A 27,915-nucleotide genomic window follows, 5' to 3' on the forward strand; every position below is an offset into this window, starting at 1 on the left:
TTTACTTACTTGATCTTTGATTCTTTATAAAATATAGTTGCAGTCTTTCTTTGAATGTGTTTTCATTTACATAATATTCTACCCGTACTCTGGAAAGAGAGAGAAAGCAAGCGAGATAAAAGAGAGACATTAATAATCATGTTTAGCATACTGGCGAGCGCTCGTGAGTCGCATCTTAAAACGATTTAGATCGATTTTGCTGGAACAAACTTGTAAGAGCAGTGTCGTACGTGTCTGGCCCGTAATTCTAGGCAAGAGTTCGTAGAAAATCTTAAGGTTAGGCAAAATGAAACAAGCAGGAAAAATGCCGCAAATTTTCCATCCCTTGACACCTTTGAGTTGAGCAGTGTTGTCTGGTGGATATGAATCGGAGGCAACCAATTCACAGTGGCTGATGCTAATGTTGTGTGGAACGTATCCGCTCGGGTAACTTTGGCTGCATACTTCAAGCGGAAAAGATGGATGTTATGGGTTATGGGATCTGTTTGTCTGTAAGGATCAGAACAAAGGATACTTTGGGCGAGCAAGAGCAAGTTCTTCTGTGTTGTTGTGTGTTCAAGGCACCAATCTGCGAACATTGTGGTATTCTGGAGCACTCGGAAGCCGGAAGTTTGCAACCACCCGATATCGGGCTTTGTTCCGAAGAATATTTGTCCTGCTCGTAGATGAAGGATGTTGTTTAATAAACACGGAAGCAGGAAACAATGAGCCAGCCTGCTCTACTACCCAATCCACCTCTATCCCACCTCAAGTCAAGCACATCAGTTTAAGGTTCGACATGTTTTGTTAGGTGGTTTTGTTGTTGTTCCTTTTTTTTTTGTACCACTCCATCTAATACGAAAGTAATGGAATCGATCGCGGTCGCACCGTCCTGAATTTTCTCCGTGACGTCAGTTCGCCACCATGGCGTGGTGTTCAAGGTAAATCGGCATCATTCGTATCGAAAAGTTGGCCCCATGCAAGTGGCTATATTTAATCGTTGGGACACGAAAATAAAACCATCGCTACACGCTATAAATAGAACCCCGGAAAGCATAACTGCGAGAACACAGAACCATCATCATCTTGTTGGTCATAGAATTCGTCATTCTTTCGCCCCGTCTCGCACTGCGTACTCCATTTCGGACGTGAATGGAGTGTGTTTTGTGGGCTGTTTTTTCTCTTCTTGTTGCCCTGTGTCCTCTGTGCGATTGTGTGCAAACCACTCGTCCGTTCGGTTGATGACGTAGTTCTCACAATTTTACGCTTGGTTGGGAAAACTTTCAACAAAGCAGCTTACACTCGTCATTCGGACAGATCATGCCGTGCTAAGGGGGTAAAACGATGCCATCGAACCGGTAAAACAATTCCGAAAGGTCACAGTCCTTTGCCATTCGCGTCTCTTCTTCACGCACCTTTGTGACATCGGCAGCTGGGAGTCTAGGAGTCGAAATCTTAAACGAAGGGTCGAATCATTTAAGTCGGTCACCATTGCGAAAGTTTTCCTTCCGGTGTACCACGGGGGTAAGATTGCATGAAAAACACTCAGCATTGAGCTCGAGTGCAGTAGATGCAGGGTCCAAATGACGGTTCGGGCCTTTGTTAATCCAGGGCGGCATCAAACCAAACAAACGCAGTAATCGAAGACCGTTGGGTGACCAAATCCCTTAAGCCAGCTATGCAAATTGTGTCACACAACTGATTGCTGTGTAGTTATGTGTGTGTTTTTGCGGTCAATCAGCTGGCTTTGGCAGGCTTCCGCAAGCGCTTGGCGGTTAAGGGAAAATGTTCTGGGAATTGTGGCCAGGAAAGCACTTTGCTTTAGTAGGCTTTTATGTGTGTATGTGTGTAAAAACGAGTTGTGAAGGTAAAGGGCATTACCACCCCATTTGTCGAGTTGCGAAATAAATGGATAAAATCAATACAATCTCTCGAGGAATAAATCACATTCGGCAGAGCTTTTCCAATAGGTTGACAAGTAAGTTTGATCTGTTTTTAGTTGAAATTCGCACCCAGAAAAAGGGATTGTTTGGGATTTTTCTTTGGCTTATCATGAATGAAGCTTGAACCTTTTTCCATGTGGCTTTAAGCACAAGTCAACTGTAATATAAATACATAAGAAATGCATCGTTCCCATCGCCTAATGTTTCCAATCTCCCAACGAATAAGCTCCGACCGAGTGCAGATGAATAAATTCCATCGAAAATGGTAGTTCGGTTTCGTGCAGTTAAGAGGTATGTATGCGGGTCATCAATTTAAATTAAATCTCAGCCAGCAAAGCGTCAGGAGCATGTTTCCGGTTTGCGAAGAATTGGAACCGCTTTATGCTGTATGCCTCAAGGGAGAAGAAATTAAATGCTGCTGCTGCTACTGCTGTAACGGGGAAAGCTATTGTAGTTAAAAGGAATACGACGGAAATTGGTAGCTTGTTATCGATGTAACGCAACCGATCGGTAGGTGGAAAAGACTCTTTCGTGCAAGATTCAATCGAGTGCACGAGAATGTACAATTCTTCTTGGGAAAAAGCATGTATTTGGTTGGGAAGAAATTTACATACGGAGGCTTAGGTGGTCGGAACACGTGTTTGCTTGTACCGCAAGACAAGATTTCAATCACATTTTAAAGCCTTCGGTCGGTACGTTTTGTTGTTGCCCCAGATCAAAAGTTAATTAAGTTATAAATTCTAATTTAAAACAAATACAACACAAAACTTTGGTGGCATTGTGTGAAAGTTGAAAGACCGAAAAGCGCCACGCTGATCAAGTGTAATGATCTTGCGAAGAACGGATGCTCGATGAGAGGCAGTGAGGCCTTAGCGCCGGCAGGATCTTGCCCACTTTCGCTTTGTTGACTTGCACTTTGCCTTGTCTGGGTATTAGTTAATTTGAAAAGTTTCATTTCCGTCGGCGTCATTCGGGCAGATTCGCAGAGTCGCCCTCGGTGGTAAAAGTCAATGTTATTGGGCCAAACCCGTCCATCGAGGGGTAGCATGAATTGCAAGCGCAAAATGGCTGTTACTGCACAGCACTGAAGGCACGGGTTCGTGTCTTGTGGCAAAAACAAATGGACACCTTCACTAATAAACTGAGGCTCGAGTGCTTGAGCTGTACTTTGAAACCGAAATTAATCGCGGATGGTAGCTCATTAGCATCGGATTCGTTGTGTTACCAGATCCAGAATCCGTTAAGCTGGTACACCAATTAAAAATGAAGAATGATTGCGACGGCAAAAAGCAACAACGAAAAAAAAAAATAAAGAAAACAAAAAGCAAAAATAGTACTTGAGCAATGGAGGCGCCCGGTTGTTTGTAACTTGGAGAAGAAAACCCAACCAAAAAAACATCACCACAACAAGCGAATAAAAGAAAAACAGCTACCGCTGTGATGTGGGGGTATTTGGCTGCGATTCTTCTTGAGTCGCAGTTTGCTAGAATTACAGCTTGCGAAAGAATGGTGCAAATTAGAAACCAAAATAAATACCATCCCACATCCGTACAAACTGGGGCACATTTTAATGATGGCTCCATTTGACGCTTTGTTTTCGTTGCTTGTGCTTGGCCGAACCCGAACGTGCTGCTTGTAAATTTTTCATGAACCAAAGTCGGGTTTGCTTGGAACGATAGCTTTCCGTTCAGTTTCGAGATTCGATTCCGAATCCGAGCGCGTATTCCAGCGAAGGTTAAGGGATTTGCATGCGCACGTGCGTGTCCCTGTACGCGCTCGAGAATAATTTGTAGCCCCGTCAGCCAGCCGTCCAAGTAGAGAGCCGGAATGGGATTTGCAAGATAATAAATTGGATAAATTATGATCAACATTATCGAGATAAGAGACTTTTCCCGGGTATTTGGGCGCGTCGGTGTCATTGTTGTCGTCGTGCTCGTTGCCATTGATAGGGAAAATACGATTTTTCATCCACCAGGAGCACTCAACATTGGCAGGGAGGTAGTGGAAACACAGCACTGCAGAGAAACAGATTGTGAAAGACAAATGTGAGCTTCAAAAGCTGTGTGCCCTATTTTTCTGCCGTGTGTTTTGTCGTACAGGTTTGTTTCTTGCTTCAATGCCAGCGCTCCAATCCACAGCCGTGCCAGTGGCTTAGCTACTAAATTTACCCCAAAAAGGATGTGTGTGTGTGTGTGTGTGTGTTTGTGTGAGAGAGACGTATTGCTGCACCGTTCCTGCATGCTTCTTTTGACAGATTCTAATCCGGAAAAACAGATTCGGTAGAATGATGCCACCGAGAGCGAATTGAATTTGAAAATTCATTTCTCGAAACCAGTGACAGCGGCAGTGCAGTAGTCGAGCTGTATAGAAAGAGCATTCTAGAGGCTGAGCGGCTGCATCAGCAGCAGCAGCAATGCAACAGCAGGCGCAACGGCGCATGTAGAAACCGGGAATGCATATTTTATCTGATGGGAAGTACGGTCGAAAGGTTCTAGCTGATGGCATGACAACGGGATGGCAGATGTAGCTTGAACGACTGGGAATTATGAACGAGTCGATTCGCGTTGCATAATGCAACTCGGCTGACCGGCAAAGCTGTGCATGCATGGCGATGATGGGCCACCGTTGCCAATGATTTCACCCGATAATCGTATCACTTTCCACTGTTTTCATCTGCACGGGAGTATGGCCTGCTTCGGACTTTGTTCTGTGCGGCTGTTTGGTTGTTCTGCTGTATAATTTGGCCATTCACCTGATAAGACTAATTTGCTACTGCTACAAGGATACAATTTACACCCCTTTCTCTCTCTTTTTCTGGCTGAACGCTTGTTTGTAGCAACTTTTTGTTTTCCGTACTCTCGCTTTCCACCACTGCTTGCTCATTCTCTGGATAGAAAAGTTGTTAACATTGTTTGTCGCAGCTGTTTCTAGTAATAACGATCAGTTTTCGTTGCATTTCGAAGGTCACCAAGGCTGAGTGCCTGAATTGGAGCGGGCAGATTGCAGTTGGCGAATAAACATTGTTGAAAATCGTGAACGAACGTCCCAACTAGAGAGGACCTTGTTGTTCCGGAGCCTTACAATTGCCAACATGGATACCTTTTTTCTTTGGCTATCAACTTTCAACACACACATAAACTCACTTTTCTCAAACAGCAGAAACAGCAGCAACATTCCTTTGCGGTTGGGAGAAACTTTTCCGAAATAATGCTTCTCTGTACACATGATGGCTTTGTAGCCGAGTAGTCTGAGCACGCAAAAAAAAAACATAAGGAAAAACCTCAACTTCGCTACGATTATTAGAACGAGCAAGAGTAGAGGCTTGAACATCTCTCCACAGCAGAGAAGATGGAGCAAGAAAGAAAGGGAAGATGTAGTACGACGCCGCTGTGCTGTCAAACATTCAACCAAAGTCATTTTCAGCACTTTCGGTCACAACAACGGTCGCCGGATGCTTACTTTGCTGTGCACCGGCCCACACCGGAGACGTGCGTTTATTGGACAGGGTTGGTCAGTTGGGAAGAGTGCAAGGAAAAGAAAAGAATTAGCAGATCGTTTCAGGACCAGCGTTTAGGGAAAGAATCGCTTGAAGACAGCTTTTTCTGGAAATTTGGTGTGAAACGAGCTTTTGAGTTTGTTGTTTCGTTTTCTTTCAAGTAGCTAACGATGGGATTGTGTTTTTTGCTTGCTTTTTTTAAATGTCAATCGAGCTGTGTCCCTGTGTTGGTAATTTCGTAGCATTTGAGGATTTTCTTTAATTACGGTAGCAATAAAGACAAGGCAAGATCTTTCTTCTAGTCTGACTGTTACAAGGGACAGACAGATGGCCATGATTTATGTTTTATATATAGGTTTCACGACTTTTAAAGTATTTAGCTGGAAAAAAGGATGCTTCAAAATGGAATTATTTGCTGGTTTAAAGCAGCAAGCTTAGACAAAACCCCACAGACTAAGAAAAATTGAAACCGTTTAGATGACAGCTGTCATAATGTCAGTGTTGTTGAAGTGACAATTGGGGAACTAACAAAAAAAAAAAATCAGTTGCTATGTTGGGAGAGGACCAGAAGTCGCTAGATTCTAAATTTTCCCAGGCGTCTTTTATCCTTTCCATAATGTTGTGTTTGGGATAATGTGACTAATCAAGATCTTTCGGTCAAGATGTTATTCGTTGCTGCGTAAACAATAAATTCCATTAGTTACAGTAATGAAACGCAATCACTTCTGACGCAAAAGGCAGACCACAGCGAGCCAATCTTACGACAGTGTCTCTTGGTATCTGCAAAAGGGTTAAATTGTTTGTGGAACAGTTTCCCGCTTTTCAAAGACACACGCAGAGAGATTATCGGATGGCTTCGTGGGCTTCCCGAGCCAGCCAAAGCAACGATAAATTCACTCGATGGCACCATTTTCAGCACCATAAGGCACCGCTCGTTTGTGCAACAAATCAAAGACGCCGTCTGCCGGCACAACTCCCGGCCAACATCTCTCGATGGGCCCGAAATAATTGCCCAAGCACTTAGCCACGGCCGAACCCGGTGCACGTGCAAGGTTCTGCGAGCACTTCAAATTTCACGCTCATCCAAGCTCATTTTTCATCATTCATTTGCGGTAAATTGAGCCCTTGCCAAAACTGGCCCAAGCTTCCAACCCCCTGGCTGGCTGCTGCTCGACCGCTTTGGGAAACTTAATTACAAATTTGCATTTCCGTGAGCTTGCTCCTTCTTTGCTGACCCGGCTCAATCTTCATGACCCAAACAACGCGCCCCAGCCGGTTGTGGAGGAGAAGCTGTAGTGACACTCGCAACGGTGGAAAAGTCCCGGGATCTTCTTCCAGGGCAAAGGCCACCCCACAACAGGGAAGAAGCGCGGTGTGGGATGAATGTTTTTCACCTGAGAATAATATTTGCAAAGCTTCGTGCAGATGAAAGCTTGGACGGGTCGGATTACACCGGAATAATAAGAGTAATTTGTTTCGGTCGGAGCATGTAAATTGGCATTTCGGAATGCTGTTGCTTCTTCGCAGTTGGCACCGTTTCCGAGTATCTGACCTGGGCAAATCACTTCATCGGAGGTAATGAATGGCGTAATTAAAGTGTAACGCAAACGCATTCCATTAAGGACAAACAAAGCGTGTGCGTGTGTCTTATGCTTATGCCAGTTTAATGTCCGTAAAATATGGGACTCTACTGAATCCTTCGCATCTCTCTCTCTCTCTCTCTATCTCTCTCTCTTTCTCTCGCTGGCGGATGAATAACTCTTTAGTTTGTGCTGAAAACGCACAAAAGTAATTGTTGCTTACATGGTGATGGTGTACCATAAACAAAACAGAAGCAAATGGCAAGCAATTCGGCTGATCAGCAAGCAGAATAGGTTAAGGCAGTAAACAAATCATTACTCTTGAAGCAGAACATGAAGAAATAATGTAATGATAGCTTACTGTGCAGAGATGCGAAGGAAACGATAATGATATAGGTTTGTTTTTAATACAAATACCCCTTTCAAGAAAGAATTTTGGTTTAGCAAGAATTCAAGCAAAAGTGATGATATTGGCATACTTCAAGGCCATCAAGATTGGCTTCACGGTATCGCGTGGTGGACAGATGGATGGTATTTGTTGTGGTTCAACTTTTTAGGAGGGTTTTCGTATCAAAATCGAGTTCATTGGTATCAAATGACTTGGAATTTTTTTTTATGCCTTTCTTGTGGTCCGGACTGTCCGGTGGCAGAGGTGATAGTTGGTCCAAGGCCAGTGGGTATCCAATCTTATTCAGACCGTTACTCTGTACATGGTATCAGTTTGTTTAGCGAGTCACTAGATAACCATCATGACCAAGCCGAGTTCGTTAAGCCAAGAAGAGATGAGGGAAAGACAGAGATGTATTATTTGTATTTGGTTTTCAAAAATGCTGTCGTAAATTCTTACGGAAAAATCCTTAAAAAATCAGTTGTAGTGAATTTTCCGGATTAAAACGCCTAAAGCTGTGCAAATAACGGTGCTGAATACCTAACCAGAAACATCTTTTTGAAATGCTTCTTAATTTTGTTTGTTGATTTGAATTTCGATTCCACAAACCGACTCAAAATTATGCTAAATGATGCCATTATATGTAATGCTATGTTGAAATACTTCCCCACACGAAACCAAGCAACAACAGGGCGGCCTACAAATACTTAGAAGCATTTTAGAAGCGTACGCAATCGCAAACTAAACAGGGAAGGAAAACAAGATTACGGTGTACCTACATGAGACCGAGTTCGGCGAAACACGATTTGAAATGAATTGAGCCCTAAATGAAATGTCCTTTCTCTAACGATGATGGGACAATCTTCAAAGATGCTTATCTTCTGGATCGCCAGGATCATCTGCTGTTTTGCGTCGGTTCATTGCATTTACCCGTGACATCAAGTGTGGCAGTTGTGTTTGTGTGATTGTAACGATTACGTGGAAAAACGGTTCATTCGTCGGAACGGATGTATCCTGTACGCAGAGCAGCATTAAGCGATTAAGCGACTTGAAAAGGGCAATCCCTGAAAGAGAATAATGTTGCAACGAGAAACCTGTACGTGTCATCGAAAGTCGAGGCAAAGGAACGTTAGCATTTATGTTAATTTTATGAGCGTGTGTGAGCGTTTGCCCACGTGTCTCGAAGATAGTTTGTGATGTGTTTTTCCCGGAAGTAGGACACAGTAGTCCTGTGCTTATGTCACACGGAAAAAAGGAACGGAAAATCACACCTGACACGGATAAGGAAAACCCCTTTCACATTCTCAATTGCGTGTAATATTGATTTTTAAGGTTATGTTTTCATACCATTCTGTGAAGGGAAACGAAAACTGTTCAAGTACTCTTTAAGCTTGCAAGTGGCCTGTTTCACTTCGAGAAGGGGAAAATTGAAATTGGAAATAATTTGCAAGGAACAGTCATATGCTTTGGCCGTGTGCTTCGCCTTCGTGGGATGCTTTCGATGAAGAGGGTTAAAATTGGTAAACAACAGAGGCCTCGTGGGGCAATATTTTACGTATCCTAATCTAGCGTATGAACCGAGACAACCGACAAAGCCCAAGGTAAATCCTTTGGGAAAAATGTGCGCGCGACAAAATATGCTTCTCGGAAAGGTTTTCAAGATCCCGCTTATCCAGCTCCTTCAGGCGACATGTGGCAGTTTCATACCCCGTAACCCTCTACTTCGCTGCTCCCTGCGCTCTGCTGCTGCTCTTTGTTTCTTGCGGTCAAATATCATCGCCCCAGAGGATGTGTGGTAAAAATGGTAAAAAATGGCAACACGGGCGCTCGAAGGCAACATCTACGTGTGTGGTTTATGCGATCTTTTGTTTGTCACGGTTGGGCAAAGTTCGTTGTTCTGCTCGGATTCATTCTATCGCACCGCTTCGACTCGATCGTTTCTTCGGGTTCTAGTTTCACGTTCGGGACCATAGGACGCAATCCTTTGTTTAATGCAGTGCCCACACCCGCTGGCTTTTTCGCTTCATTTTGTAGCATGTTTTTTTCCCGCCACGCTGTCGCTGGTTCGGCAAATCCACAGGGCGCTCGATAACACGGGGATACACAGACTCGCACACCGATAGGGTTATTACATCGCTTGTAAATTGTAGCCTTGAACTTCCTCTTGCACCGTTTCGACCGGTTCCAGGGACAAATAAAAAAAAAGGAAAACGAACGTGACGTGTGGAAACCAACAACAGGGTGTGGGTTAGTGCTCTCTCGCTGTTTGTTATCAGATGTGATGTTTTTTGCTTCCAGTTTGCAAACACATTTTTACCACGGTAGCGAATATTTCCACTCCCCAAAATCAGCATGTCACTACGCCATAGTGAAAGCCGCTCGAATGTGGGTGAAAACTGGACATTGGAATATTGTTGTCAGCTCATGTGGGAAGGCGTATAATGGTACACTGCACCCTAAAATGATGAGACATCCATTGGACGGGACGAAATGTAGTAGTCCCTGGCTGATTGTAGAACATTTTTGGGTGTGAGTGTATGTGAGAGACTTGTGTGTGCCACTAATCATTAGTTGGAATCAGTTAGACCGGACGAACTAATATTGGCGGAATAGCTGTCTGCTTCACGTGAATAAGGCTCACGACAAGGTTTGCTGAGGTAATGAGAATAAATGGATGGAAGTGAAGGTAAGTAGATTTATTGTGAATGAATTAAATCAATCCTTTATTCGAATAAATTTTGTCCTGCGTTGCAAGATACGGACATAAACAGTCTAATGTTCCTTCACGCCTAGGTAGGATACGTAAATCTCAAGCCTATTAGTTCAGAACATATTTCAGTGCGATGGTTTTATGGAACAATATATTCAACTTTAAGTAAAGTCCCATACAAATTACTACTAACTTGTGTTTACCAGCTTAATACGAAAGTCATGTACCAAGATTTGCATATTTCCAGGCAGTTTACACGAGGAACGAAATAAGAAAAAGTTTCGCAGAATTCTCACCCTGAAAATTAAGATTCCCTTTGGGAAATGGAAAGTGTAATGCAGAAGGCATAAATCGAATGGCTAATGAGGTTGTCTGCTTTCGCGATATTAAAAGTGTTAAAATATCTTCCGCTGCAGTAATATACACACAACATTCGGTTTGTTGGTTACCTTGTCATGCATCCAAAGAAAAGGCTGTGTAAATATAAATTGAAAATATAATTAACGTATGCTACGCCCTTTCCACGAGTTCAAAAAGATGAAATTTTGTACCAGCAAAAAAATCTCATGTGAGGCAGGAAAATGATATAAAATTTATTTCCATCCCTTCCATCCTTTTTTCACATAAACGCACATTTAAAATGCGAGCCGCAGCAGCATCACCAGAAGCATTATAAACGCAATAAAGTTGGCCTGCATTACAAAACGAACTTTTGCTTGATTTTCTTATCTGTCTTGGGAAGTGATTCTGCTTTTTTTTTAAATGTGCTGTAAAGGAGTAAAAAAGCAAACAACGAACAATAAATGTTAACAGCGGTCGTGCTGAACTAACTGGGTGGACTTTGGCCAACGCGCTTTGGCAGCATTATTTTCTCGAAACTTGTGCGCCCAAGAACGAAAGGTGCTAGCAAATGGCTCGTGCTGGTGCCAGTATAACTGCAGCAGTATTTATGAGCGCTCGAGCAGTGGGAAAACGAGCAAAGAATCCCATTTATGTCCGGGTGATTTCACCTGGTGTCCGTGGAATGATTTCTTTTCGGTTCACTTTTGTCACGTTTCACTGCATCGCACTGTGAGAAATTTTGTTACTTGGTGTCGTCACTTTGTAGCGAGTTTTGCAACAGAACATTCTGAGAGTTGTTTGATATTTTGTTGAAAAAGGAAATAGCGAATGGTGACGAAAAGATCGATTGCATTCGAGAAATGAAAGTGCTCCGCTGGACTGCTCAAATTATGCCTCCACGGGACGGCAATCCACTGGCACACCTTAATTTTACTCTGGCTTCACCCTACAAAAGATCCACACAATGTTCCACTCAACCGTAAACCGTGGATAATACGTGCCCTGATCGGACGAACAGGCCAGCAGTTGCGGGCTGTTTCCGGTTTCTATTTATAGTGCTTCAAGCATTGTGAATACTCGTTCTTAGATTTATAAGTGTGTGTATGTATAGGGAAGGATTTAAATTTAATCGAGCCAATGATCATTACGGTAGATGAAGCTGAAGCTCATCTCGGTGGCCAGTGCTTTGCAGACGAGCTTCGTGTTCGCATCGTTAGGAGAAAATTTCATTTTGAAATAAAATTACTCCGGATTAAGACAATCGCCCTGGTAGAACTGGAGAACAAGTGCCAGTTTTCACACACCGGTCGGTACACGGGACACCCTCCGAGAATCAGAAATAGAGTTCATATTTAATTCTCGAGAGGGACAGTTTTTTCCCTCCCAAAAAAGAAAAACTGACACCGAACATTGGAATTCGAATATTTGTTGTGTGTGTGTGTGTGTGTTTGTGTGGGTAGAACAGGGAAGGTCGTGAAGTTGTAGTAACCTTGGTATTTTATCGTATGAATCCCATGAGGTCAAGCAGTTGTAGGATGAGTAGCGACTGGTTGCTGCCATAATAAATTCCCCCGGACAGTGAAACGAAGATGAGCTGCTCCGTGCTTGGGGCATCGGGAACGCCTGAATTTAGATACACGCTACCACTACACAAACAAGTCACACATAAACACACACATACACCCGGGGGCCCACTATCTCCCACTACCGCGCTGTTTGTTTCCGGTTTATTTTTGAGGATTAATTAGTTGTGTTTCACTTGTTTTGTTTAACCTCGCCCCAGCTTCACTTTGTTTCACATCACGACACGATTGAAATGCACTCAACCATGCACTTCACCAAATTGCATCCGTTTGCACTTGATCCCACTGAGTGTGTGTGTGTGTTGCACTGTACTGTTGCTCCCACAAAACACACGTCACACGGCAAGGATGGTAGTACAGAAATCCGACCGAACTTTTCACCCGCCAGAACCGTTACCGAGCGCCCGAGCAGCAATTTCGCTTCAAGGCGCTATAGCGAACCAATTTTCACAACAACGGAGTAGATTTCGGAGCGGAAACTCTATGACCCGTCACAACCGAGCACGAGAAACCACATCCAATTCTGTGTTTTTCTTTTCTCGTTACACTGGACGCTTGCACTCTCGGGACGCTTAAAGAATGATCTTAAACGCCACAAGGTTCGCCCACACTGAAAGATCCCCAACGAACGTTCGCGGAGACGTCAGATGAGGGTTCGCTCGGTGGGGTGTTGATAAGAACGGATCCCTCCTGTAGCTGGCAACACGTTCCGGCACCCGTTAGCGTCATCACCGATAGTGATACGGAACATAATCAATATTTGCTGATAGTCCCGACTAGCGAGAAGCGGACCAGTCACAGGCTTTACGCGGAAATTCTGGTGCCGTCTGGCGCTCCGGAGTCGTTTGCGTGCTATATCAGACTTGCACAATCGGTGAATCGATAAGGCAGGGTAGCGCTAGTGAATACATCCTTCACCCGCGCGAAACAACGGAAAAATATTGCGTGTGAAAATGAGGAAAAATGTTGCCTGGACAAATTAGCTCCAATAAGTCACGTTAAGCTACGATTAGTTTATGATACGATAAGATGGTGTTTTTTAAATGCAGTTGTTGTCGTAAGCCTTAAGGGAACTTTGTGCAAGAATAACACTTTAGTATTTATTCTTTATTTTCCTGACTATTGCTTCAACGTTGCACTAACATCACAGACCGTTTCGGTTCAGCTTTGTACACTCTCACTGCTCTAACTGCAGGTGACAGATTTCCGCACCGAATAGTTTTTGTTCGTTTTATTTATTTTTTTTTTTCGTCAATTCTGCTCGGTTTGAGTTATTTCCACAACTCTTTGCTGCATTGCTGTACTGCTGCACTGGACGTTCACTTCCGTTTGTGGCTTGTGCGCTGTCCCGAGTTTGTCAAAACGCTTCCCAAACCGTAACCGATTTCCGTTTTCAACGACCACCGCGACTAATTGCTTAATTGCGTCCGTACAATCGCGTACACCGGAAGCCGTCGGAATCCGTTATTACACACACACACACACACACAAATGCACACACATGCACACACGTAGCCACGTATGCACACACAGGTGCAGCGAGCATCCCGCTGTGAGACGGCTCATATGGCTCGCGAGATGAGCTTCGGCCGCTTGTGCACGCGGTAACGGTCGTTTAGCAACTGAAAAATGTGTCCTCGCTTGTCTCGGGGAAAGGCGAGACAGTTATCCTCGGGCTTTTGCGGTCGTGGCACAAGGGAACACAGAAGCAAGGGTAGGACAAACACGATGACGATGATGCTTGAGCGAGATGCAAGATGGCGCAACTGTTAGCTGAGCTTTTTGGTTGCTGTGCTCGCTAAACTGTGCTACGCGCCAAGCGCGCGTACTATTCGTGACGTTCTATACGCACATGCCCGAGGCGGTGAGTGTCGGGCGTGAGTGCCACTTTCGGGCGCTTTCCAAACAGCTGATCAGTGTGCGAACGGGAACGAATGGTTGATGTAACGATTTGTTTACGTTTTAAACAGGACACAGTTCAAAGAGAAGAGAGCCATTTGGGAAATGGGGAAAATCGAACGGAACTCAGCGAAAGCTTTCAATACCCAAGGCATCAGCTTTCGGGTGTTTGTTTCTCCTCCGTGAGTGTGAGTGCCTCGGGTAGGATGGAATGTAGCTCGACTATGCTTGAGTTTAGAACGGAGCGTACTATAGCAAAAACGAAAGTGGATTTTCATACATGGAAACTGCATACAGTGTCTTTCTCGCCGTGCCGTTCTGTGATTCTGTAACGGCAGGAAAGTATTGGGAAACAGGATTTTGATTCCCTTTCGCCCGGTAATGGTATCGTTCGTGATGCTGCTGGCAGTCGTTGGGTGATCTACTCCCGGAGAAGCGGAAAGCACTTAAAGGATAGGCGCTGATACAGCGTTTTCGGAAATGGATAAGTATGAGGTACGCTGCACGAGCTGCAAACCGGCGCTGGCAAAAAATGAAAGAATTGATTTTTTCCTTTTTCAATGCTAGTTTACAGACATGTTTCTTTGGTTTTGTAGCACCGATGGTTCAGTTGTCCTTGCGTGAGCGATTTGCAAATGGATCACTGGAATTGGTTTAGGGTTTTTGCAACACTCGCCGAAAATCGACAAAATGTAACGCAATTGCTTGCTCTGGAAACATGCAGAATGGTGCACTGGTCATTGTTTATGAGGAAATTTATTTATACCTTGATGTATGCGTCATATTTTCATTCTCTAGAATCTCGAATTGTGGGGAGAGATGGAGCATCGTGTTTTGATAGAAATAATAAATGTATCTATTCGCATCCACCTTTAAATCACAAATCATGTCATTGTTATATGAATGGCACGCCTCTCGGCGTTTGACCAAGTAATTTTCTTCATCATAATATATTCTTGCGACAATACGGCATTGGACCGTCATAATCAATTGTAAATAAAATAATATATTCTTGCCTTAATAATAAGGACCTGGATCTAAGCTGTAGGCAGTCGAAATAACGAGATCGAAACTGTGTCCTTTTCTTCCCAAAAACAGAAAATTCATTCAGAAGCAACAAGTGAAAGTATCAGTAAAACATGTCATATCACACTGAGCAACAGATGAGCATAAAACCGATAATCGTGTGTGCGGGTGTGGGTGTGCGCCTCATTAGTCCAGTGACAAATGAAAGATCCCATACCGACAATACACAACGTCAATTTCGTCCTCATACTAGGCCAACACGACGGTGGTCTTTAATTTCCTATCTACTTTTTTTTCTGACTAAACGTCAACCTCAACCTCAACCTTAATGCACAGACCCTTTCGTAAATGAGTCGTTAAACAAGGTTGGTTCCGTTTTGGAACAGTTTGCGCAACCATGTGCGATGGTTTTGACGCGGGAAGAAATGACACCGAACTGACCAGAAGGGACCGAAATAACTGACCACTAGAACAGGAAGCCATGTTTATTCAGGATACGGTTAGTAAGTGATATGGATTCAGTTCCGTTTTTGGGTTTCGGCGTCTCATTACGCTCGCTCGTCTCGTCTCGACTTCCTCACAGCCTGATCCGCCCTGCTCTGCACACGAGCAGAACAACGGAAAGTTGATAAATATTTGATTCGAATTTTGGACGCAGCCGGAATGTTGGCTCTGGCCTTGAGAATTCATTCTTTGTGGCTCTGTGTGGCGGTGCTGTGGTTAAATGAGAATGCTAGCTTCAACGCCACAGCCACAAAACCACACACGTGCACGCGCATCTGTTTGTGTGATGTGGTTTTTAAAGCGAAGGTAAAAGTTACGTGGATGATGACTTTGTTTCATTTTGATGACTTACAGAAAAAAGGGAGGAATGTTTAAACGCGAGAAAACTCCCTGGAAAGTACAAGTTGCAGCTGATGGTACGAGGGACACACAAATGACACAATCCCCATGGGAATTTAAGTTTCCTGCACTATGAATTATAGTTATCGGTTAGCTTTTTTTTTTGAGCTTCCTTGTGTATGTCCCAACGCGTTTTTAATTTCGATTGATGGTGAAATAACTTTCCAGTAATCTGGTCCCTCGACACTGGCGTTCGACACGTGTCCTGTGGAAGGAATAATCTGGTGGATCATAAAACTGCAATAAAATTCCCATCAGTAAAAGCTTTCGCCTTTTAAAACCCTTTTGCTTTGCATATCATCACAGGGTGGGCATCTGGTTGTTTCTCCAGAGAAGAGCTCTGCACAAAATATTCCGTCAGTAGTCTAATTGCATAGTGGCACCCTGGACGGGTGGACGATTGGAATCAAGCAAAGCCCACCGGGTGAACCGTATTGCATGCACACATGTGTGCATGTATAATAAATTCCAGCAAAACTGGGACGAAAACGTAATTACGCTGACCGATGAAAAGTCTCAGAACTGGGCGTTACAAGCTGCATGGAATGAATCCGGTTCATGAAGTGATCCAAACTTTTATCACTCTCCCGGTGGAGTATTGGTTTGGTTGCTTTTGAGGTTTTTTAGTGAAGTTGCAGGGTAGAGAATTTCATTACAGTTTCGTTAGCAACTATCGATTTTTCATCAATCCATTAGAACAATTTGTTGTGATGATTGCATGTCTTAAGGCGTTCAACATTTTGAAGAAATTTCTTTCGTCAATCTTTACGCTCAATATCTCAATTTCCAGTCAGCAAATGTGTTACCGATTTAAAAATACTTTTCATACAAATTTATTTTCACTTTGTCCGTTCTTGATTTGCTGATTTGTTCACACTTAAGGACGTGATGCCAAACTCATTGAGGTGTTTCTTTGATGAATCCATTGAAACCGTCAAATCGTACCTTCCCTTACGGGAATGCCTGCGAAAAGCTGCCACAAAAAGTATAAAAATTACCAACCAGGTAACGGCAGCGCGATGGCGGCACGAAGACAGACAAGCAAACTCGCTTTCCTTTTACCTTGCATTCGGAAAAAAGGTCGGAAAAGCGAGATAATGCAACGAAAGGAAAAGTTTTTAATGAGAAAATTTCATTATTTTAAGTTTAGCGGTGACAACACAGCTGCCCCAAGCTACAATCGCGCCCGAAAGCTGAGACGGGATAGGTTGGATTGTAAGTGAAAGATTTTTCGCCTGTCCAAAGTGAAAGTGGAGCGATTTGGTGGAGATTGGAAAAATTGACAAACTTAATTTTGATTACAGTGGGCGAAAACTTCCGTCGGACGCTGGACAGAACAAAAAGGGACAAAAAAAGGCGTTTTCTGTTACTGTTTGTCACATACATACACGCGGACTGGGATGTTTTTTTTTTTGCAAACATTTTCGGATTCTTGTTTGTCTCGTCCTGTTTCTTGGCAAATTAGACGCTCATTAGACGGGGATAGTGTGGAGCGGAGTGGGCTAGACTGGTGGGTGGTTTCGTCTACTTTGCACATAAATACCTGGGGATCTGCAGCGCGATCTCGTCGAGACTGTCGGATGGGCTCATGGGCGTCTTCTCGAAGAGCCGCGACGGTCCGAGCGTCAGATGGCTAATGCCGGAATTGCAGGACACACCCCGGAAGACTTTGGCACCGCGCCGTTGCCGCTGGCGCTGCTGCTGCTGTTGCTGTTGCTGTTGCTGCTTTTTGCGCTTCTTGTTCGCCTCCTCGCGCTGGAGATTGTGCAACCGGAAGAAGAATAGCGACATGCTGCTCTTTGGTTGCGCCGGTACCGCCACATTTGCCGAAATTAGCCGAATCGGGGGCGTCCGAAGACGGATTAGGACGTTTGTGTGACGGATGGTGGTGTTGGGTTGGGTGGCAATGTATTTAAATTGTTGAAAACATACAAACAAAACACATACAAAACACACACCAATTGTCACACGAGCGGTACACATATAATTGGGATCGTAAGTTGATGAAAAGTTGGTAAGAAAGGCATAACCAAATGAAAAACATATTAAAATAGAATGCAAGAAGTTGCAAAAGCTGGCAACATTTTTCTAAGAAGGAAAGATAAAAATAGCAAGCTAGCAAACAAAGAAAACTGACACAAAAGTAAGCCTATATATACATACATGCAATGAAACGGGCACTAACTAACGTCGGAAACGTTGGCATTGTTGCATGAAAGATCAAACGTCTGCATCCTAACGAACTCATCGCTGGTGGAAAAGGATTTGCTGAAGTGGATGAGGTAGAATTGATGATGGAGGCTAGCAGTAAGCACATGCAAATCAAGCAGAATCCAGTTGCAAAGAGACTTGTTTTGATGATGTTTTCGTTCAGGTTTCGAAGTGAGTTTTGAGTTTGAAGACAATGCAAAAAATATTTTCGAGTTTTCAATGCAAAACAAAACGGCAATGCCTTGAACACAAAGCAGATGGTTCGTTGGTTCTTTAAATTGAATTTTGCGCTAATTTAACAAAGCCTCAACTGTCATATTTCCCTATTATACCAGATGCTAGGCTATCACCACTGCGTCGTCCCTAATGTACACGTGCGTGGAATGGATTCCAAGCGAAGAGATATTAATTTGTGGCCAACGCTTTAATTAAACTCATTCTGACCTCAAACAAACTCACATTTGACCATTACCTGGCTGATGCGGGCGCATCAGCCCTCCCCGTAAGTGCAGAATTAATTATGAAAAATGGAATATCGCTATCGGAGCAAAATTGGGTGAAATGGTGGTAGTAGGCTTTGCAAAATCAATTTGACACAGTCCAGCCGTAAGGAAAGGAATTTAAAATACATTGTTGGTATGCTCGGAATGAGTGTAATTTCACGGTAGGTCAACGGAGCAATAAGCTCAGTCGTCAACAAAGCCTAACAGGGAAGTTTGTTTTAAAGTCACAAATCACAAAACGCTTTAGTGCAGGCAAAGAAGTACAACAAGTACCAACACCGGAAACGAGCCAGGAAACGACAGCAATCGGCAAGGTGTCCGGCTAGCAATGCAAATCGTTTCCGGCCATGTCCGTCTACTTGTTCCCGCGCACAACACAACACAAAGAGCGAACGGACGAAGAAAGAAAAAGTTGTTTCTTTACGAGTTTCCCGGAACGGAACGGTGAAAAAACATGGAAGATACTCAACACGCTACTGAAGCCAACAGTAGTCATCATTATGCCTCATGTAACCTCACAATTGGAGCTTTAGACCATTCTTCAAGCGGCACAAGTAGAACGAGAGCGGAGGAAAACTCAAATCAGAGAAGCTTGAATTAACAAACTGCTGTAATCAAGAAAGGAAATGCAGCGGAAAAGCGAATCACACCAGCCGAACGAAACAACAACTACCACTACAGTGACTCCGGTGTTTGTTCATTGGCGCCATTTTAAATGCATCTCTCATCGCCTGGCAGTATGGCAGCAAACCGTTGTCCTCTGCTGCTGGCCATTGTTTTAGCAACGCAGCACGTTTTCGCACCCTCGCTTGCACCCATGCATAAGAAAACAATGCACAAAGGTTCCGGTTCCTGGTGGTGGTTGGTTTGTTGCTTGGCTGTGTGTATGTGTGTGTGTTTATCTTTGCCTATTCCTGCAAACCCATGCTGTTGACCTTTTTCGATCTAGTTTTTGTGTGGCTTCTAGGAACGTAAACTGGGTTAGTTTGTCTTGGGGAAGGCTGCAACAGCATCAGCATCAGCAAGAAGGCAATCACTATCCACCACTAAACGGATGCACTTTAAAGGCGTAAAATAAAACATCCCATTTGCTGGGGAATTTAAGTGCTTCTCCGGGCGTTGCTGATGTTCTGGAGTAAACTTTACCCGCCGAGCAATTTAATCCGTGTTTTAGTACACAGTAAAGTTATTCGGAAAATGGAAGAGTACATTGAGCACAGAATGTGGACCAATTAAAATTGGACAGCAGTTTGCCAAGTACAGTCGGGTAAGCCTCATTTAAAGCGAAACACAAATAGCGAAAAAAGCTCTTCCTTTTGAGGAGAAAAAAAATCCACGTACCCGTCGTGGCTAATTAGAAGTGCAGCGAAATTCAACCACTACTCGCCGAGTCAACCCGAAACCTTGAGCAGTTCGTGAAGTTTTAATCTGTTTACGCGCGCACAAGACTTCATCCGTTGGAAAAGCGAAACTTCCTTGTTGTTATGGAGCAATCCAGCCTGTAAGGCACCGCACACACTCTAGACAAGTAGATAAAAAGTCGAGGAAAATATGGCGCGGGTGATTAATATTTTCGGTGAAACGGCGCCAGATGGTGGCGCGGTAAATGTGTTGAAAGTTTTAGTCGAGTTAAAAATAGTGTTGCTCTTCTGGGGCAATAATTTATAGTCCCATTGGAAAGACTTCTACACCACTCCTCTATTGTGTGGCAGTAGCACAGTGAAGAAGGGATTTTAGAGTAAAAAATTACAACAGACACGTTAATGTACGTTAAGGATTCTTGCTGTTGTAGTGGAATCGAAATGCTTCTCAGGGAGAGTGGAGTTGGGTGGATTGTTTTATTCTTGAACGGTATGGAAAATTCATAAACTAGTGAGAACGCAACCATATTGTTGACTTTTGATTGTTTATAACCTTACTATGTGGTGATAAAAACGAAAATGCCAGACAGAACTGCTTATACTCTTGTGAATGTGAATTGAATTAAATAAAAAGTTTAAATGCAAGTCGCATAGGAAAAAAGCCAGAATTGGCTAGCTTTATGCAATGATTTTCACATTACAGCCATTTTGTTAGTTTTGTCTAGCAAACAAGGTTCTCAATGAATAAATCTTTATGCGGAAGAAATCTTTGATAAGCCTCCGACCGCCATTTTATTCGTGTGATATAAAACCTGCCAAACATTCGCTTTCTCGACAGCACATAGACGATTGCGATTGATACACCCTCACGTCGTCCCATAGGTGCCCTTCAGCGTCGAGTGTGGTCCATTGATTTCGGCCTCGGCCCGGCTATTGTTTACCAAAGCGCTCACCATACACTCACTAATGGCATTACTCAAACCCAAGCCTCCGCTGGTCGATGGCCGTGATTGGCAGGGTCGGTATAATTAATCTTCATTTTGATGGCACGAGCCCCCGACGCAGAGAAAGCCGACGTACATACCGTCGCCACTCCGTGGCTCCTTTTATGAACTCGACCGTTTCGCTGCGGTTGACTTACAGTCAACAACATGATTGTTAGATTCGCCTTCGGGAGTAAGGAGTTTGCGGTTACGACAAACAACCTGAGGCTCGCCGAAGGAAGCAGGGGGAGGACATTTATGATCCTCAAAATGAGAGAGAGAGAGAAGAGAGAAAAAAATGAAGCAGCAGGATGGAGTTAGAAATATTAATGGTAATAATAGCGCTATCGTAACGCATCCTGCTTCTGCCTCAAGGAGTGTGAAGTTCCTGAGAGGAAACGGAGATCCTCCCGGAGGATTGGGCTGGCACTTATGAACCGAGGTGTGCCGACTAATTGAGCCCAAGTGTACGGAGGAAGCTTGGATGGTGGTGAAATAGCACGCACACACTCACTGTACGCCGTTCGTACAACTCGAAAGCATCACGTACGATGTGTGCAGGGTGGACAAATACTGTCAATCCCCGTACCACGTGACTCCTGCGTCTCCAAGATCTTCTGTATAAATAAAATATTTTGTCTAAGGAAAGGGGCAGATAAGAGACGCTTGTTGAATGCACATACACTTATAGACAGAAACCTAGATACGGGCATAGTGTCGCACAACCAGGATACGTGTCTCCGTAGTACGTGTACGATAATAATTGCTATATGACAAAATGCATTCCATCGTAACAACACACAGTGTGACGGGCAACAAAAAAAAAACCCCTCGGAGAATTTCTAGCAAGTTCCAGTTAGTTCCATTCAATGAAACAAAAGCATCACAAGCAAGTGTCAAAGCTCAGTCGAAGGATTACGCCGGGAAAGGATATTTTTGCAGCCCTCTTAATCGCCACAGGCGTCATCAACCGTCCCGAGAAGAGTGGGGTTCGTCATCAAGGGACTTTACACCAGCGAGTCTTTTGTTCATATCATTGCTACCGTCGTTCATTGTCCTTTCTTACCATTTTTCTCGTCTCCCTAGATAGTCTGCAAATAAGGTTTTAGCCAGGCTTTAAGAAGATAATGAATACTGCGCAGCTTTTAGGCGGTTGTTTTTAGTCGATTGAAAGCGCCTATTTTTATGCAATTCGCGTTAAAAAAAACTATGTTTTGAAGGATTTAGCATCTGCTTCTATGTTCCTTTGAACAAGAGTGTCAACGGGGTATCCGCATCTGCTCCGCAGGATGAGCCACAAACGAGACAAAGCATTCTTTCTCTTATCGTATTTCGCTCGTTTCATTCGTACCATACCGGGAAGGGTGAAAATTGATACAATAAATAACAATAACAGTCCATTTTGTCTTTCAACAAAGCTGCGGGGAAAGGCCCAGCCAGTTCCAAGGATCAGCTCGTATCGCAGGAAAACTCTTCTTACCCCCAGAAGCGGTAAGATCTGGAACGTGCCAAAGAACTACACTCTTAGCTGGGGTTATTTTTAAATGCTTCTCCTGCACCTTCGATGTAGCCTTTTTCCATCCCCGAGAGGATTACACATTCGAAATTCAGCTCCTATACCGAGTGTGTGCGTTTGTTGGTGCCTCGTATCCTTCGTCAACTTCCGGAATAACTTGAGGTGTTCACCAAACCACGAACTATGAACTTAATCGAGCGCCATCGATTTCCATCGATCGAAATTTAAAGCTGAATGGAAAAATATTTTTCCATTTTCTACTCGCACGATCAACAATAGACACTTTATCGAGGGAAAGGAAATTTGCGGCCACAGATCTGTCGCTTAATGTAGTGACTAACATGAAGATCTTGCTATAATTTAAAGCGAAGAACAGCAAAGCTGAACAAAGATGTCTTCTCTCTCTCTCTCTCGTCGTCTCGTATCCTGGTGTCTCATTTCCGTTGACGACCTGTTATGCGGGTTGAGTATTGATTTAGGGGAGCAAAAAATCTTCCTCGCCAGTCGTGCACTTCGGGCAGAAGCTGCTGTCCTTTCGTCCTTGTTTTTCAAAGCTCTTTTCAAAGAACACATTTTACGGCTTATGAAACGGGTCAGTGCGGAAGGAAACTCAAACAAAGGTAAGTTCTTTCGCCGGCGTTGGCTTACCGTGCGGCAAAGCTCGCGAAACATGGATCACAATCATTTCGTTTCTTTTGAGTCACGCACATGAATTATTTTCCGGCTCAATTGTACGGTTTTGATGTAGTGAAATGTTGTTTTTTTTAGCTTGAATTTGCAATGCTGTTGACAGGGGCGGGAGAAGAAAAAAGCGAAGAACCGTTTTCGCTTTTAGTGTTGATTGAAACAGAACGGTTTTACTCTTCTGTTTGTTACCTGCAGACGTCGTTTGATCAATGATTGATCACTGAACTGATGGATGTGTATGAATTTGCAGTATGAAAATAAAACAATTTCGTTTTTCAATTCAGCTTCATTTGCTGTTTTGTGCAGCTGCGTAAGCAGCATTCACATGAACCCTTGTCTATCTGCCTTTGCCTTTTGACATGTTCGATTGCAAACAACATGTTGCAAGCTAATGTAAATTACACGCCTATTGCGTCCTTTTTTCCCCCGTTTTGCCGTATTGACAGATGAGGCTCGGGCGAATGTGATACACTAAATTGATCGTCCGCTTAAACTAGACCTTGAATCGTCCGTCTGCCAAATGCTGTAGAAGTTTACATCGTCGCGCGTAAACCAAGTGAACCGGAAAAAAGGCGAAAGCATCTTTCAGGAGCAGGCGGACAGGCCGTGTGAGTCTGGTGCGGGCAAAACATGCAAAATAAACTGTCCCAAAAATAACGAAAAGAAATTCACCCGAACGGAACTAAGCCGTGATATTGCGCTCGTTTCCATTTTACACGCTTTTGCATTTGATGTTGTTGTCAAAGGCTTTTCGGGTGTTATTTTTTTGCTGCAGGAAGATGGCAGCAAGACGGTCGAGTTTATCAGCATGAGTAGCAATCAGTATAAAAATTGAAGAAAATACAAATATCTGGCTTTAATGAACTTGAGGATGTTTTGATATTTCGGTTAGTATTGGTGTATTGCATATCGTTAGGCGTTTTGTTATAATTGTAAGCGGAATCCATAAACGCCTACAGCTAGGCAAAACACGCAACAAAGCGTGCCTTTTGCTAGCTTTTACATCGCACATTTAAAAAGGAGGTTTTATTTGTTTAAAATAAAGGGTCGTTGAGTTCAAATTAAATACGGTTTGATCACTATTGGTAAATTTGGTGCCTTTTCAAAATTCTAAATGTTATCCTTAACTATCAATTTATTTCACAACATTCATATTCTTCCCAGGGCTTACATTGCGAGCATAATTTAACGTATTTAATTCATTTCATTTAACGATCCTACACTTCCTGCCTGAGATGCAAACAAGCCCCACCGGTCGGTCTTTGCTTTCGCACTGTCCTCACATTCTTGGCGTGAAATTTATTGCTCAACTCATTCCTCTTGTGCAGTGACCTTTTTTCCCGATACCATCTACTGATGTGCTGCGGGAAAAAAGAGACCCCTTATAAGAGCCGTAAAATACTGTTTTATCCAGCTTTTTTCTTTACGATTGTCCATTTAGTGTGAAAATTGTTTCAGCATTACTTTTTAATCTCTTACCCCATTGCGCGAAGGTCGGCCAATGGTTGGTGGGAACAATTTAGCAAAAAGGAAAAGACTGGAAAACAGTGAAACGTGTTTTCCAGATCGATAAGGAGATTTTCATAAAGCTTTTCACTTTCTTTCGTACCCCGAGCTTGGTGTGAGAAATTGTCACAGTAATGATGGTTAAATTGTTTGCCACCCGGTTAACACCACCGTAAGCTTCGGCTGCCGTTCGTTGTTGTTGAGTGAAATTTGAATACAGACAGTGCCAAAGCAAACAAACCGCACGGCACCACTGATGGCTGATGGCTGTTGTTAATGAGTTCTTGCGGAGTGGGAAGCATCGGCGGAACTTTTGTTTATAGAATTTAGGAAAGATACTTCAATACATAAGATACCTACATACATTCATCCCCGTTGCTTTGGCATCGTATATGGCTGTTTTGTGGTTGGTAAAATTTCAATTAAAACATATTGAACGTACAAAGCTCGTTCGCTTGCTAGCACGGGCCTCGCGGAGCATGCGAGAGACGTCTGCAAATCCGCAGAACACCGTTGTGGATGTTGGTGTGTTCGTAACGTTGTGGTTTTAGCAGAAAGAGCTGGAACAAGCAGCAAAGCCGATTGTCTGAACATTGGGACATTGCAATGAATAACGAATGAACTAATTACCCACGCTGTAACAATACGGATAGCAATTGGGTAGCGGTACTGCCATTTTACCTTCTCGGTAGGAGCGGTCATGAACGGCTACGAAGCAAAAAAAGGACAGCATTAAAGGGAAGGATCTTGTTGGATTTTTATCCGGCTCGTTTGTTGTTGTAGTTTATTATTTTTCAACAATGTTTGCTACCGACTGTAACATTTGTTTCATTTGTCCGTTTTCATACACCCGTTCCGTTCACCTGCCGTACCAATGCGTCCCAGACGTCATGGACATAATGGTTAATTCACAGTATAACTTTATGACAAAATGAGCTTTTATGTCCTGCACTGTAACAGGAGAGAAGGGGCCTGTGTGTTCCTGTCGATTGGTTCGGTTGATTATTTGTTTTGTTTGTATGCTCGACAAGCTCAGGCACGCTTCAGCATTATCACAACAAAGCTGGATGATGCTCGCTGCGGTCCTCACTTCCTAGTGAAGGAAAAGTCGAGTATGAGTTCAATTTTCGCGATACATTGCAACGAGCACAGGGGTCAGTTTTAATTAATTGAAATGTGCAAAGTGGCCGTCGCGCGTGTAGGCCAATAATCACGGAACAAGTGACACTGGATTTCCATTAGCTCAATGCCAGTGCAGCAGTGTAATATCGATAAACCATCCTAAATTATGCATGAAAGGAACATATCGCTCATATCGGCCCGTATGAGTTCTTCGCTCGTGTGGACAATCATTCAGCACGACGGTGTGATTGGTTTTGGAATGTATCGTCCTCTCAGTTCGATCGCTGCCAACCAGATCGGAGGCGTCGGCAACCGAAATGTAGATACGCGCATACGCACGTATGCATAATAATATTAAATTACTCTGACCGTATCGTTCCTTTGTGAGTGTGTGTTTGGGCGAGCTTTGATCTTCAGCGATGAGTGAGAGGTTTCTGTTGTACAGTGGTTCGATTTTTGTCGATGTCGAAAGTGGCAAATCGGAAACTGTCGTACTGGAACAATGACGATGCGACACTGTTGCTTACGAGAGAAGATGTGTGTGGAGAGGAAAAAGCTTTTACCGGTGTGGAGTGACGTTTTTCCGGGATGGTGGGAGATGGAAACGCTTTCAGCGCTCAATAATTCGTAGTGGAAAGCGAAAGGATGTCTTTCGCTACCGATAAGGTCCGTGATAAAAGATCGGTGTAAAGTACAAGCAAGTTTTAGCTGCGTGTTTGATTCGCACAAAGGGGTGAAAATAAAAAAGACGCTCAAAGGTATGCAATTTAAATGACAAAACAACTCTTTCGAGTGTGAGATGTAAACATATGGAGCGACTATAGTAACATCATTCGGTAGAAACTTTCTGAAACACCCAACACCCCAACAACCGTAGTGCGAAGCCTTTTTTTTTCTTCCCAGCACCATGGAAACGAAGTAAGGAAAAAAAAAACATTTTTCGGAGTCGCTTCTTCCGGGGGCTTCTTCCTACCAACTAAAAGTATTAGCAGTATTGTCTCCACACTGAAGGAACCGGAGCAAAAGAGTGCTTTGCACTTTGACACGAGCTGATTTTATGCCGCCTTCGACACTACGATGAGTGGAATCCGGAGCGACAACCAGCCCATTTTCCCAGGGGCAGCGATTGTAAACGTTCGGCCTGGGAGATGCTCGGTTTTGTCAAGGAATACGGATAAATGCAGTGAAGGCAGCTGACAAATATAATGAGACACTTTTACCACACGCTCACACTCAAGTAGCCCGTCGTGCCGTTGCATGGAAAACTGCGTCACGGTGGTTTGATTGAGAAGGATAATCATGATTGCTTCGATCAGTGATGGAAAAACGAAACTACCAAGAAATTGTGAATAGAAATTCTGCGGGAAAGGGAAAGAAAAAAAGATTGAATTCTTAAAGATAAGATAATTCATCGGTTGAAGGCTAATTGGCGGTTTTTGTACGTCCTTGGGCTAGCCTCAACGTACATTTTTCCCCGTTCCCCGACACTGTTTAACACCGTAGCAGATGGCAAAAATAATATCTTCTTGGTTCGCCGTACACTTTCCTTTCCGTAAGCCACAGGGACACAAAAACGGGCCTGATAGTGTGAATTTAATTTTAATTGAAATATATAGATCTCATTAGCGTTTTTGCTGCTATTAGATCTACTGGGCTTGTTTTCTCAGCTTTTTTTCTATGCTTAGTTTAGCCTCCCGATAGAGAAGATGGTTTAATGAACTTTTTGTCTTCCTCTTTGTTCCCTTCCACTCATTAGACTTCTTCGTCTTTTTCAACCAACTGACATAATGTTCCGCACAAGATTGATGTGTCGCAGGGGCTCATCTAGGCTGTTGAACTGGCTTCAATAATCGATACGCAACAGGACAAATCCACTCGAAAATCACTCTCCACTCCCTTTCCCAAAAAAAGTACCGAAAAAGCAAACTGGAGCGGCAAACATCAGGATGGTTGGGCTTGCGAGATCACTCGATGTCACATGTCAACCGTTCTAACGGCTAACGAATACAAATGAATCAAATGCTTGGCTGTAGTACAGTGTGTCCTCCGAGCAAGGGGGTGAAGAGCAAGAAAAACTACAAATTCATTCCCATCGCACGGAAGGAAGGATAATGTGCAAATTCTATTAGTCAAACAGCTCGCTCGATTTTTCCTATATCGGCTTTACCACGGCCGTT

At 43.5% G+C, this 27,915-nt stretch overlaps 3 protein-coding genes across 16 annotated transcripts in view; 1 reads left to right on the top strand and 2 right to left on the bottom strand.

Moving 5' to 3' along the window:
* Positions 1-27,915, top strand: part of LOC126561808 (regulator of MON1-CCZ1 complex) — a 250,519-nt gene that overhangs the window by 71,856 nt on the left and 150,748 nt on the right. The window lies entirely within an intron of this gene.
* The window catches only part of LOC126561334 (potassium channel subfamily T member 2), a 130,158-nt gene that overhangs the window by 26,854 nt on the left and 75,389 nt on the right, over positions 1-27,915 (bottom strand). For 9 of the 14 annotated variants that reach the window (XM_050217420.1, XM_050217422.1, XM_050217413.1 and 6 more), the window contains exons 1-2: positions 17,393-17,646; positions 10-89 (exon numbers count right to left, since the gene is read on the bottom strand). In XM_050217420.1, coding sequence (XP_050073377.1) covers positions 10-89; positions 17,393-17,640 — 328 coding nt within the window. In that variant the 5' untranslated portion in view covers positions 17,641-17,646. Of the gene's footprint in view, positions 1-9; positions 90-11,927; positions 12,080-17,392; positions 17,647-27,915 lie in introns of those variants that run through there. The other 5 variants (XM_050217415.1, XM_050217418.1, XM_050217409.1 and 2 more) reach the window with 4 other exon arrangements.
* LOC126562510 (glycerol-3-phosphate dehydrogenase [NAD(+)], cytoplasmic) overlaps positions 13,509-27,915 on the bottom strand; it is a 211,372-nt gene continuing 196,965 nt past the window's right edge. Inside the window, exon 7 of the mRNA XM_050219044.1 lies at positions 13,509-13,518. The gene's annotated coding sequence lies outside the window, so the exon portion shown is untranslated. The remainder of the gene's footprint in view (positions 13,519-27,915) is intronic.

The sequence above is a fragment of the Anopheles maculipalpis genome, chromosome 3RL (assembly GCF_943734695.1).
Source record: "Anopheles maculipalpis chromosome 3RL, idAnoMacuDA_375_x, whole genome shotgun sequence".
Classification (NCBI taxonomy): Eukaryota; Metazoa; Arthropoda; class Insecta; order Diptera; family Culicidae; genus Anopheles; species Anopheles maculipalpis.